The 13483-nt window shown below is 36.4% G+C and overlaps 1 protein-coding gene across 3 annotated transcripts in view; it reads left to right on the top strand.

The window, feature by feature from the left end:
• The window catches only part of LOC127790798 (N-terminal acetyltransferase A complex auxiliary subunit NAA15-like), a 93426-nt gene that overhangs the window by 65913 nt on the left and 14030 nt on the right, over positions 1-13483 (top strand). For 2 of the 3 annotated variants that reach the window (XM_052320489.1, XM_052320490.1), the window contains 8 exons: positions 6066-6143; positions 6243-6296; positions 6459-6529; positions 8759-8813; positions 8922-9017; positions 12281-12409; positions 13055-13137; positions 13242-13472. In XM_052320489.1, the coding sequence (XP_052176449.1) occupies positions 6066-6143; positions 6243-6296; positions 6459-6529; positions 8759-8813; positions 8922-9017; positions 12281-12409; positions 13055-13137; positions 13242-13472 (797 nt within the window). Of the gene's footprint in view, positions 1-6065; positions 6297-6458; positions 6530-8758; positions 8814-8921; positions 9018-12280; positions 12410-13054; positions 13138-13241; positions 13473-13483 lie in introns of all 3 variants that reach the window. The other variant, XM_052320488.1, reaches the window with a different exon arrangement.

Genomic DNA, 13483 nt, shown 5'->3' with positions numbered 1-13483 from the left:
TTAACCAAAAGTTCATTATTTCTTATGATGTCTCTTTCATTGAGCATCAACCATTTTTTCAAAACATTCATCCACAAGAAAGTACCTCCAAAACTGAAGATATTTGGAGTACAATCATGCCTATAATTGATCATTCCTTTCCTACTCCTCTCACTGATTCATTACCAAACCTTGTCCTTAATTCCGAAAACTCTCATATTAGTCCTGAATTCAGTTCAGATTCTTTTCCTCTAGCCCTAAACCATCAAGGGGGAGAGACAGAGAACACCAAAATTCAAGAAGATGATCAAGTCCAAAATAAACCACTACTAATGGTTTATTTGAGGAGGCCTCGTGATCCTCAGCTAACTAAATCATCTAATCCAGGGATAAGTCCAGAAAGTGTGGCTGCAAGAGATACTAAAGTACAAAATAGATTTGAAGATGATCTAGGTATTCCAATTGCTCTAAGAAAGGGGGTAAGATCTTGCACAAAACGTCCTATTTCAAATTAACTTGGATACTCAAGATTATCTCCCCAATACAGATCATTTACTATCATAGTGTGGCTGTTCCTAGATATATTTATCAAGCACTACAAGATGAAAAATGGAAGGCAACAGTCCTAGAAGTGATGAAAGCTTTGGAAAAAAATAATACATGGGAAGTTATGGAGCTACCAGAGGGAAAGAAAGCAGTAAGCAGCAAGTGGGCGTTCACTATAAAGTACATATCTAATGGGGGTATTGACAGGTACAAGGCAAGGCTTGTAGCTCAAGAATTCACTCAAACTCTGGGCTTGGACTACGAGGAAACATTTCCATTGAAGATAGCAGGTCCACATTAGGCTATTGTACCAAGCTGTGGGGAAACTTAGTGACTTGAAGGAGCAAGAAACAACAAGTTGTTGCTTGTAGCTGTGTGGAAGCAGAGTATCGAGCCATTGATCAAGGGATTTGTGAGATACTATGAATAGAAAGACCGATGAAAGATCTTTCTATGCCTATATCATCTCCAAAATTACTCGATAGTGATAGCAAATCAGCTATTAGCAGTGTCTTAAAATGTGCTAGGCGCTAGTCGGGCGCAGGCTGGAGCTTGTGCTTAGGGGGCCTAGGAAAATTGTTTTTTTTTTTTTTTATGTAATTTGATGTTATTTTCAAGTAAATCAAAGTTGGAAAGACAAGTGAAATAATGGAATTAAGCCTAAGAAAAATAAACCATATTCGAAGAATAATGCAAAAGCAACAATAATGCAACATAAACCATAATGGAATCAGTGCTGGGTTCAAGAAGGCAAAAGCAACAATAATACAACATAAACCATATCCGAAGAATCTAACTTACAACTATCAGACTAAACTTCTTCCTCTCCATATTTTTCCAACACACGATCTTCATCGGACTCAAATCAAATTCATTGATTTCTTGCTCATCTTCTTCTTCAGATTGAAAATCGTCTTCATGAAGCTCTCTCATCCTAGAACTTCTTCAAGGTTGAAGCATCTCATTTGCTCTGGATGCTTCACCAACCACTTCCTAAGTAAGTCCCATACCAGGCTCAACTTCTTCATCATCTCCTCCATCAACAATCCATCCTTGTGCATTGCTAGCGTCACTAGCAAGTAGCACATCAACATTCCTTTCCTTCTCCCTTTTTATCTTGTTCATTAGTTTCGCATTAAAATGGACAAAGACTAGATTTTTCAATTGATGCACGTCTAGTCTATTTCTTTTCTTCATATGTATCTACATAAATTTTATAAAAGTAATATCAATTTAAATGATAGATAACTAATTGCTATTAAAGAAATATAATTCATACTTTCATAGGGATAATGAAATTAAAATAAAAACATTTTTAAATATACACTAACCCCTTCAAAAGTGCTCCAATTTCTTTCACAACCGGATGAACTACTAGTTAACGAAAGGATCCTTGTTGCCATTCGGTGCAAGTTTGGAGTGTGATTTGCATAAGTCATCCACCACATAACTGCATAGGTCATATAAAACAAATTTACACACTAATACACAAGTAACACAATAGAAACTAAGAAAAGGATTAAAGGAATTTTATACTTGGATCATAATTGTCATCATTTTTTGCACACCCTTGAGCTAGCCACAATTTTCCAAAAGCTCCCTCTTGACATTTATACTTTGGCAACTCAACATTTATAACATGACCTTGCAATTCACCATGATCATCATCATGATAAAACATCTTCACACAGTTAAAAACCCATCCATCACTTCATTATCAAGATATATTTTCTTATCCTTAAAAAAGTAGTAGGGATTCAAAAGGTAAGCCGCAAAATGCAATGGAGTATCTAGCCTATCTTTCACTCTTGTTTCAATAATCTCCATAATAGGCTAATAGTTTTTCTCAAGATTATTTAGGGGCTCTTTAATATTTTCCTTTGTTTGCTTGATCTCTCCATATAAAAAGCCCATAAAAGGCTTTTTATCTGCATCAACAATTTGAAGCACTTTTACCAAAGGTGCAAAAAGCTTAAGGCATAAAATCACACCATTCCAAAAAGCAATGCTCATCACTATAGCATAGGCTGCTTTTCCTTTAACAGTCTTTGACCATTTGCACTCCTCCCATTCAGAGTTGGTAAACATTGTCCTCATTTGGACCCTTTTCTCCATCAAACTCTGTAGAGTAAGGAAAGAACAAACAAATTTAGTGATTCCTGGTCTCACTATATCCATTTTCTTTGTAAATGACCTCATTAAGGACAAGGTCTTATGGCGTGCACAAATGAAGATTGTCAAACTCTTGGCCTGATCAATGATTTTCTTATACCTCTGCAATTTTTCAATACTTTTAAGCATCAAATTTATGGTGTGAGTAGCACATAATGTCCAAAAGATATTTGGCCTCTTCAACTTCAATAATTTTGCCACTCCCATATTGTTGGCAGCATTGTCAGTTACTACTTGGACGACATTTTGTGGCCCAATTTTCTCAATGCACTTGTCCACATACTCAAAGATAAGTTCACTTATATGTGCTTCATTTGATGACTCTCTTGAAGAAAGAAAAACAGTATCCGCGTTAGAATTAACACATAGGTTTATGATGCTCCTCCTTTTTTTATCTATCTAAGCATCTGTCATATTGGAGCACCCATTTTGTGCCCACTCTTCTTCATGCTTCTTCAGTAACTTTTTTGTTTTGTCAACTTCTCCCTTTAATAACAGTTCTTTCAACTGGTATTGACTAGGAGGTTTGAAACCCGACCCAAATTGACCAACCGCCTCAACAAACAATTTGAAGCTATCATAATCAATAGCATTGAAAAGTGTACTAGTTTCGTACGCCCATCTAACACAATATTCACGAACAGTCTGTGTTTTCTCTTTAAAGAGTGCTTCACTGATATTTTGCCGTCTTTGTGTCATTACCGGCATCGCACTTGCTTTAGGGCTGATGGAGCTTGCAAACCTATCCATAGGGCCAAGAGTATGGGGCGCTTTTTTGCTCACTAACTCTTGCAATTCATCTTCATCATCCTCTTCCCCCTTTTCAAAAATATTAACAGAAGATCTCATCAAATCTTCCTCCTTATTCTTCTTTCTACTCTTTGCCTCGGCAATAACATTCTTGCATTTGGCTTTATCATCCGGAGAAGATTTTGGACATGCAGAAACATTTTTGGAAATGTGACTGATGTGTTCTTTTACTCTGTAAACTCCTCTAGACATAACTTTACCACACAACTTGTTTTTAACTTTATCCATATTCTTTGAATCAATTAATATTCCATACTCCCATCCGATATCATTTGACTTTCTTTTAAGAATTGAAGCTGCATCGGACGATGCTTCCATACTCTTAGTCCCATCCGACATTTTTAATTGAATCAAAGAAGCTTGCAACAGAAACCTATATATATATATATAACCTCACTTAACTCAACTCAATATTCAAAATAACATATTTGATAACAAACTAGAAGACCAAGATGACATATGGCATGCGTATGTTTTGCTTGAAATTGCTCAAATTCTATAGCTCATCAAAACTTGATAGTTTTTTTTTCCCAATTTTTTGTTTTTTTTCAGAGATAAATTAAATACCTATATTAAATTGCTGTAAAATGTTGAAGGCCAATGCTTGTAGGATAGCTATCGGTGCTGCTATATTCCTTGTAGTTTGTTCTTTAATTCCAAACATGGTGAATGCAATTGGTGAATAGCATATCCGTCCATCCATCTATCATCTTATATGCAATATGAATAGAATTTGAACCCTAATTAAAAATTAAATTTAGATGTAGATTTTTACCAAGTAAAAGGTATAAATATGCATAACAAACCCATATATATATATATATCTAATATATAAAATATAAATAGAAAAGAAAAATAAAATAAAATAAAAACACAAACACCCAATAACTAGAGAGAGAGAGGGGGGTTACAAGAGGTACCGACGAAGCTTGACGGCAGCGGCGACGACGATGGCGTTGAGTCAGCGAGGATATGCAAACATCCTAACTAAAGCCATGCAAAAACAAGGTTTTGAAACATTTAGAGGCAACCTGGGAATGATTGATATCTGTTTCTCAGCTTGAGGGGGAGTGTTGGAGGAAGCTAAGGATTCATAAGAGACTCGGGATTACAGTTTCATGTAATCCAGAAGTTTAAATAGCAAGATAAGGATAGTTTAGTCATAAGTTATCCTAATTATTGTTGATCTAAATCTGTAAAGTAGATAGCAAAGTGTTGTAATCTATTCCTATAAAATATGAGAATAGTTAGAAGAAACTTTAGGAGGATTTTTAGCAGCTTTTTCAAGATTTTTGTGTATATATATTTTTCAGATCAATGAAATTATTCAGTGTGGTTTTCCTTAATTCTTCTACCTAGTTTCTTCAATTATAAATGCAAGATGCGCCCAATCACATCATCTACACAATTGCAGGCCCCCTTTTAAATAGAAAATGTCAGTAGTGCCCCCTTGGGGGGGGGGGGGGGGGGGGGTTGTTGATCCTTACCATTTTTGACGACCCTATTAAATGGGGATAGGAGGTTGATCTCCATTATTTTTGGAGAAGTCCATCCTAGTTTGGGATACTCCATTAATAAGGAAATAATGCATGTAGTGCATGTATAATTTTTTTCTGATTTTTCACCTCTAATTTGCAGTTGATTGCAATTCCAAGTCTAAGATTTATCCTTATCTAGAAATTGGTGTTCATTTTCATCTCTGTTAAATTTCTCAGCTCAATCTTAATCCAGCCAGAACTACAATATCCTATTTCATCTACATCTCCAACTGAATTGCATCTCTGTTATCATCATCTCAAAATTCTCGTGTATGTATATATTTTCGAAAATTTGGGTGTTACAGCAAAGCCTTCTCTTCTGCTTATCCTCTCTTTTATTAGAGAACAGTAATTGACTTTGTTCACTTATCAAAGTCACTGCAAACCTTTCAATGTCACTATTATTATCATATGGTTGTATGCTTTGAAGCTTGAAAAGAGGAAATTGTTGCTAAAATTTCAGGCACAGAAAAAGAAACAAATTGTGCCTCTATGGTGTTTAACAACTTTCTTTTCATATAAGCATTCAATCCTAATTAGTAATTTGGTGAGTTGAGAACTCCCTATTACTTCTGTATGTTGGACATTCAATCTCTATTTCAGTTTATTGAAGAGAGCCCATTTTGATATTTTTTTATTTGGTCATATGTTTGAAATTCTCTTCAGCTAGGTTGTACTTTGTTCTCTGTTTAGTAGAGACTTTACTGTTGACAAACTGTTGATGACAAGTTTGCAACTTAAACAGATTGCCACAGAAGATGGAATTGCACATGACTAACTCTAGTTCACTATTTCACATGACCATATTATAGCCTGTTAGCAGGTTTTCCTTATTGGTCAGTGTGGTACTTAATCCATTTAAGATTCTCATGATTTTATGTTGTGGGAAAATTAATTTTCTTTTTTTAAACTAATAAAAAACCAATACTTTTGTACTTAAATTCCTTATTTTGTATGAGTAGTTTCCAGGACTTATATTGAACTTCTTTCCCTTGCCCCTCCCCACTTCTTTTGTGTCAGAGAATACCACTTGATTTTCTTAGTGATGACAAGTTCCAGAAGGCGGCAGATGATTATATCAGGCCTCTCCTAACAAAGGTATTTCTGTTTTTTTTTTCCCCCAATTTGTCCTTGAAGTTATTTGATTTGGTAGGCAGGTTACAAGTATGCAAGACTGACTTTCTATTCATTACGCAGGGAGTTCCTTCATTATTCTCTGATCTCTGTCCTTTATATGATCACCCTGGCAAGGTTAGTGCCATCATTTCTAATGATTATCTGATTAAACAATGATGACTTTTTTTAAAAACCTCTTCAGCAGTTGGTTTTCTTTCTTTATATTTTATTGGTGGAATATATTGTTTTTTTTTTTTATTATTATTTAGCTATCTAGCTTTTACATATCTTATTCAGGCAGATATTTTGGAGCATCTGATTCTTGGATTGGAGCACTCTATTAGGACTACTGGTGGATATGCTGGCAGGTATTATACATATATGTATATGTCCCCAGATCTTGCACAAGTACAAGTTTCTTGTTAGTGCTTGAAGATGTATCTGATGTCTGGCAAGTGGGAGCAAGAAAGAAACAGTAAAATTGCCAAGATAGTTGCTGTCAAGGACATCTAACTACCTAATGCAATTTTTAGGTTACTTGGGATGCGATGCACTGTTTGCTTCTGGATATCTGTTCTTTCTTTTTTTGATGGGTTGGAGTTGGGGGGAGGGGTTGTGTTGATAAATAACAATGTATGTGACACAAAAATGCTTAAGAAAAAGGAGACTAATCCTGTACAAAAGAAGATGGGGGAACCAGAAGGTCACACCATCAACTGCCAATAACTAGAAGTTCAACTTTTAACTGCGAAAAGGAGGATATACAAAAAGAAGAGTCCACTTTCAACCAAGAGAAAGAGATGAAAGAATGTAACCTGTTAAACTAAAAATAGAACTCTCTATACCTCTAAAGCTCTCCTATTTCTATTTCTTTTTGGCCTGTATACGCCTCAAAGTAAGGAAAAGAAAGTGATGCCCAAGCTGTCAACTAGCTGACCCATGGACTGCTCCTCACCCAAATGCAAAAATTCCAAAATCGAGGCTTACATCTCCCCTCATGCACCTAAAATCATGTCTAAAACACTCCACACTTCTCTAGCCACCAATGCTTCTAGGGTTTCTTGAAGAAAGAAATGAAAAATGTGGGAGAAACTACTTGTTTTTTTCTACCTCTGTGGTTTACTCGGCAAGCTGAAAGAAAATAATGAGGTGTTCTTAAAAATTCACTTTTTTTGCTTGAGTCATCAAGTAATTTTCTTTTCCTTTTTCTTTTCTTCCCTCACCTGACTCCAGATGTATATAAATATAAAAAGCAATGACTCCAACTGAGGTTAGTGTCTGTGGGTTCCATATTGGAAGTTTGGATGAGGAATCGTAGGTAAATAAATAGGAAGATTGAATACAAATGAGAACTTCTTGCTTGGTCCTTTCAAGTGAATTTTTTGCACCTGTTACTTATGGTATCAAGAGTTCTATCCATTCAACTATGTGGCAGGGCTCTGCAACTCTAGATTTCTGATTGATGGACTGAATGATTGGAAAAACTGAAGGCAGTAGAAACCTTCATTTGGTGATTCGGTATGAGCAAAATTGCAAACAAGTACTACTTGTTCAACCCTTTTGGTTAGCACTCATAGTTACACTGCACATGGGCAACTGCCCAAAATGTTTTGGCACTGACAGTTCTGTAGTAGTTCTTTTGGTGATCATGTATGGACAATGCCACTGATTTCTTGGTCAACCCTTTTGGTTGGATCGTTGTTATATTTAGGGAGGTGAACCTAAATGTTCTGTCACTGCTAGTTCTCTTGTATTCACTTCCGATGTCATTGTTTGTCTATGGAAGTGTTCTAAAAATCAGCCTAGGCAGCCGCCTAGGCGCCGGCGAGGCGCTAGGCGGCTGCTGGCTGCTGCGAATTTGGCCTAGTCAGCCCCCTAGGCACCGGCCCGATTAATCGGCTGCCTGGGACGCCTAATTTTTTACCTACCTCTCAGCTGTCTTCCTCTTCTCTAGCCCAAGGCCGTCGCTGCCTGAACGTCGCCGCCGGTACCTCATCGCTACCTCTAACTCCATCGTGACCTCAGAGTAGCGGAGATAGAGCTTGAGTCAGCGAAGACGTGTCTACAAGGATGGAGCTTGACGGCGGCGATGGCGTAGAGGCAGTGAAGCTCACCTGTTGTTTGCTCGTGAGCTCAAGTGGGAGGGCCATCAGGTGGTGGTCTTCGAGCACTACAATCGGATCCGCGGCTTCTGGTCTACGACCCCCTAAGTTGCCCTAGTAAAGTTTATATATTTATCTGTTTATATATATATAAATAATATATTTATAAATCTATCTATATAAACATATATATAAATTTCTGATTTATATATATAAGTTTTATTTATCTTTTTAACTTTGATTTATTTAAAAATAACATAAAATTATATTATAAATTTAAAAAAAGAAAAGGAAAAAATAGCAGTCCGCCTAGGCCCGGCCTAGGCGCTAGGCCCTAGTCTGGCGCCCGACTAGCGCCTAGCGCATTTTAGAACACTGTATGGATGTTTCAGAGGGATCTCAATTGGACATGTTATTTTATGTATCAATCAAGACTTATGTTCAAATGTTTCATATTGTTCACCATTCTATGCTTGATTTAAATCTCTTGTGCAGGATGGAGAAAGAGCCTCCTTCAACACTGTTATGGACTCTGTTTTATTTGGCTCAGGTTTGTTAGAGTTATTAGGAATATTCATTCCACTTTGCTTATGTTATGGTTTATATTCAATTTTATTTTGATTCTTTGATGTCAGTCAGATTTTGTGGTGTTGTACAGCATTATGAAAGACACGGCCAGTATGATACTGCTCTTGCAAAAATTGACGAGGCTATCAAACACACTCCAACTGTGATTGATTTATACTCAGTCAAGGTTTGAAAAATATAAATTCCTTGTGCATAAGTTTTTTCAACAATTATATTAGCATTTTTTTTGTTTTATTTTAGTGTTATTCATAACTCAAATGTTTCCTTTCATTGGATTATACTAAAATAACAACAACATATCTAGCCTTTATCCCACTATGTGGGGTCGACTACATGAATTCTAGACTTCCATGTATTTCTATCTTTTGTCATATCTTCATTGAGATCCATACACTTCATATCAAACTTTAATGTCTCCCTCAAAGTCTTCTTAGGTCTGCCTCTATCTCTTTTTTTGATTAATTGTTCCATTTCATCAACTCTCCTCACAGGAGCGTCTCTCGGTCTCCTTCTCACATGACCAAACCATCTTAGTCTAGTCTCTCTCATCTTCTCCTCTATTGGCACTACTCCTATCTTATTACGAATAACTTCATTTCTAATTTTATCTTTTCTTGTATGGCCGCACATTCATCTTAACATCCTCATCTCCGCTACACTCGTCTTTTGCTCATGTTGGTATTTGATTGCCCAACATTCTGAGCCGTACAACAAAACTGGTTTTATAGCTGTCCTATAGAATTTTCCTTTCAATTTTAATGGGATTTTACCATCACATAACACCCCCGATGCATTTCTCCATTTTAGCCAACTTGCCTTAATTCTATGTGTGACATTCTCGTGAATTTCTCCATATTTTTGAATCACTGATCCCAAATATCGAAAATGGTCTTTTCTTTGTAAGATTTGGTCTTCCAATTTTATTATAACATCCTCCACTCTTGCATTCTTACTAAATTTACATTCCATATATTCTGTTTTCTTTCTGCTTAATTTAAATCCCTTAGATTCTAAATTGTTTCTCCATAACTCAAGCTTAGTGTTCACTCATTCTTTTGTTTCATCCACCAACACTATGTTGTCTGCAAATAGCATACACCATGGCACCTCTGTCTGAATATCTTTAGTGAGTTCATCCATTACTAAAGCAAATAAGTATGGACTTAGTGCAGAACCTTGATGCAATCTTATTGTAATTTTAAACGGTTCAGTATCCCCTCCACATGTTCTGACCCTTGTCTTTGCACCATGATACATGTCCTTAAGGGCTTGTATATAGGCTATTCGGACTCATTTCTTCTCTAAAACCCTCCATAATACTTCTCTAGGGACCCTATCATAAGCCTTTTCTAGATCTATAAACACCATATGTAGGTCCTTCTGATGATCCCGATACCTTTCCATTAGGCACCTCAGTAGGTATATAGTTTCCATTGTTGACCTACCGGGCATGAAACCAAACTAATTTTCTGAGACCTCTGTTTCTTTTCTGAGCTTCTGCTCTATTACTCTCTCCTAAAGTTTCATAGTATGGCTCATTAACTTAATTCCTCTGTAATTTTCACAGTTTTGAACATCTCATTTGTTCTTATATATAGGGACCAAAGTACTCTTCCTCCACTCATTTGGCATTTTTTTTGATTTAAGAATCGCGTTAAATAATTTCGTTAGGCAGGAGATACCCTCTTCTCCCATGCATTTCCATGCTTCTATTGGTATATTATCCGGTCCCACCGCCTTATGATTTTTCATCTTTTTTAATGCTTGCCTTATTTCATTTGGACTTATGCGTCGATAAAATGTATAGCTCACGTTCTCTTCAGAGTTACTAAGATGTCCCAACCTAACTCTTGTGTCGCCATCATCATTGAATAATTTTGTGAAATACTCTTTCCATCTCTCCTTAATCGCTCCCTCATTCACTAATACATTTTGATTTTCATCTTTTATGTATTTCACTTGATTTAAATCCCTTGTTTTTCTTTCTCTTGCTTTAGCTAATTTATATATATCCCTTTCTCCATCTTTTGTATCAAGTTGTTTATATAGATTCTCGTATGCTTTTGACCTTGCTTCACTAACAGCTTTTTTTGCTGCCTTTTTTGATTATTTATAATTTTTTTGATTTTCTTCATTGTTGCACTGATATACAGCCTTATAGCAATTTTTCTTATTTTTAATTTTCAATTGCACTTCTTCGTTCCACCACCAAGACTCCTTAAGGTTAGGGGCTCTACCATTTGTCTCTCCAAGCACTACCTTTGCTGTGTTTCTCAGGGCATTAGCCATTTCTCTCCACATTTGGTTTGTTTGTCCTTCTCCATTCCATTCTCTTCTACCCCTTAATTTTTCTTTGAAGATTAATTGTTTTTCCCCTTTTAAATCCCACCACCTGATTCTTGGATTTTGTTTTATGTGATTTTTTCTCTTCCAATTTCTTACTTGGACGTCAAGTACTAGAAGTCTATGTTGAGTAGTCAAATACTCTCCCAGTATCACCTTACAATCCCTACAACATACCCGGTTCTCTTGTCTCATGAGGAAGTAATCTATTTGGGTGTTTGATGTGACATTTTTATATGTGATTAAGTGTTCGTCCCGTTTTTTGAACCTAGTATTGGTTATGATGAGCCCATATGCCATTGCAAAATCTAGAATAGACTTACCCTCATTATTAATTTCCCCGAATCCATACCCTCCATGTACCTCTCTATAGCCGTTTCCGTCTCTTCCCACGTGACCATTTAAGTCACCTCCTATAATCACTTTCTCTCCTCTTGGTATCATTTGTATGAGTCCCTCTAAGTCCTCCTAGAATTTTGCTTTTATCTCCTCACCTAACCCCGCTTGTGGTGCATATGTACTAAAGATATTCATAGTCAATTCTTCCTAGAATAACCTTCACTATAATAATCCTATCCCCTATTCTCTTTACATCCACTACCTCATCTACTAAGCTTTTATCCATAATGATCCCTACTCCATTTTTTGCTCGATCATTTCCTGTGTACCATACTTTATATCCATTTTTTGACAAAGTTTTTGCTTTTTTCCCTACCCATCTCGTCTCTTGAAAGCACATAATATTAATCTTTCTCCTAATCATCACATCTACCACTTCCATAGCTTTGCCTGTTAATGTTCCTATCTTCCATGACCCAATCCTTAATCTATGATTTTGTTTTTGGCTTTGACTTTGAATTTGATTTTGTTTTTGTTTTTGATTTTGATTTTGATGTTGGACTAACTTCTTTACCCACATCCGTCCAAGCAAATGCGGGATTATACTAATGCAATAAAAAATGTGTTTATATCTGAGGGATGTTTTCCCGTCAATTTGGAAGACTATCAAAGAATAATATACTTTGTAGACTTTTTAGTATTTCTTCTCCTGGTTCTGCTGGAAAATATACTAACTATAGATTACAGGCTCGGATACTGAAGCATGCTGGTGACTTCGTAGCTGCTGCAGCACTGGCAGATGAAGCTAGGTGTATGGATCTTGCAGATCGCTACATAAATAGTGAATGTGTTAAGCGTATGCTGCAGGCTGATCAGGTTATAGAACTGCAATTCTTCTTGTATATGCAGAGAGGAACATTCATATATGTCAACTTCGGAGCACTGGAATGCACTCTAGATGACTTACAGAACACACACACTCGCACAATTGTTACAGAATAAGAATTGATAAAACAGAATAGAAAGTTTAAAGAACAGAACATCAAACGCTCACAAGACACCAAGAGATTTATCCTGGTTCAGATCATCAAGTAATTGATGACCTTGCATCCAGCCTTAAACCCGAGAGCAATCTTTCTTATGATCTTGAATGAATCAGTACATCAAGGCATTCTCACATGAATACACTTTACCGAGATTACAAAGACTATCGATATCTAGGCTTTTCTCTTGTCAATTTCATGCCTCTAAATGACTACCCCAACCCTCTATTTATAAACCATAGGGGCAGACATTACAATGATGATACACGGACATTATCGTTAGTCACACCGTTAGTTACCGTTAGAGACTTAACTAACTAACCACCGCTTGAGGCTTTGACTGATCTCCACTGATCCTTTGGGCTTATTCAATGCAAATATATAACAATATATTTTCATTTATGTCATATTCTTTTTTCCCCTATGCAACTTCCTCTTTGCTGTTATACATTTTCATGTGGAACCTTCCTTTTTAAAGGTGGCATTGGCGGAAAAGATAGCTGTGTTGTTCACAAAAGATGGAGATCAGCACAATAACCTTCATGATATGCAATGCATGTGGTGCGTCTATCTTGGAGCTCCACATTTAATTCTTTCTGGTGTGGAATGAATGCATTCCTGTTTAGTTGCTTGTTCTAATTATGTAAAAGTACCAAACTTGGAAGGTATGAACTTGCTTCTGGAGAAAGTTACTTTCGACAAGGGGATCTTGGGCGAGCTTTGAAAAAATTCTTAGCTGTGGAGAAACATTATGCAGATATCACAGAAGACCAGTTTGATTTCCATTCTTATTGCTTGAGAAAGATGACTCTACGTACATATGTTGAAATGCTCAAATTTCAAGATCAATTGCATTCACATGATTATTTTCACAAAGCAGCTAGTGGAGCTATAAGGTGAACGTTTT

This window comes from Diospyros lotus, chromosome 14, assembly GCF_014633365.1.
Source record: "Diospyros lotus cultivar Yz01 chromosome 14, ASM1463336v1, whole genome shotgun sequence".
Classification (NCBI taxonomy): domain Eukaryota; kingdom Viridiplantae; phylum Streptophyta; class Magnoliopsida; order Ericales; family Ebenaceae; genus Diospyros; species Diospyros lotus.
Note: the sequence above shows the minus strand (reverse complement) of the source record. Positions and strands in the feature narration are given on the sequence as shown.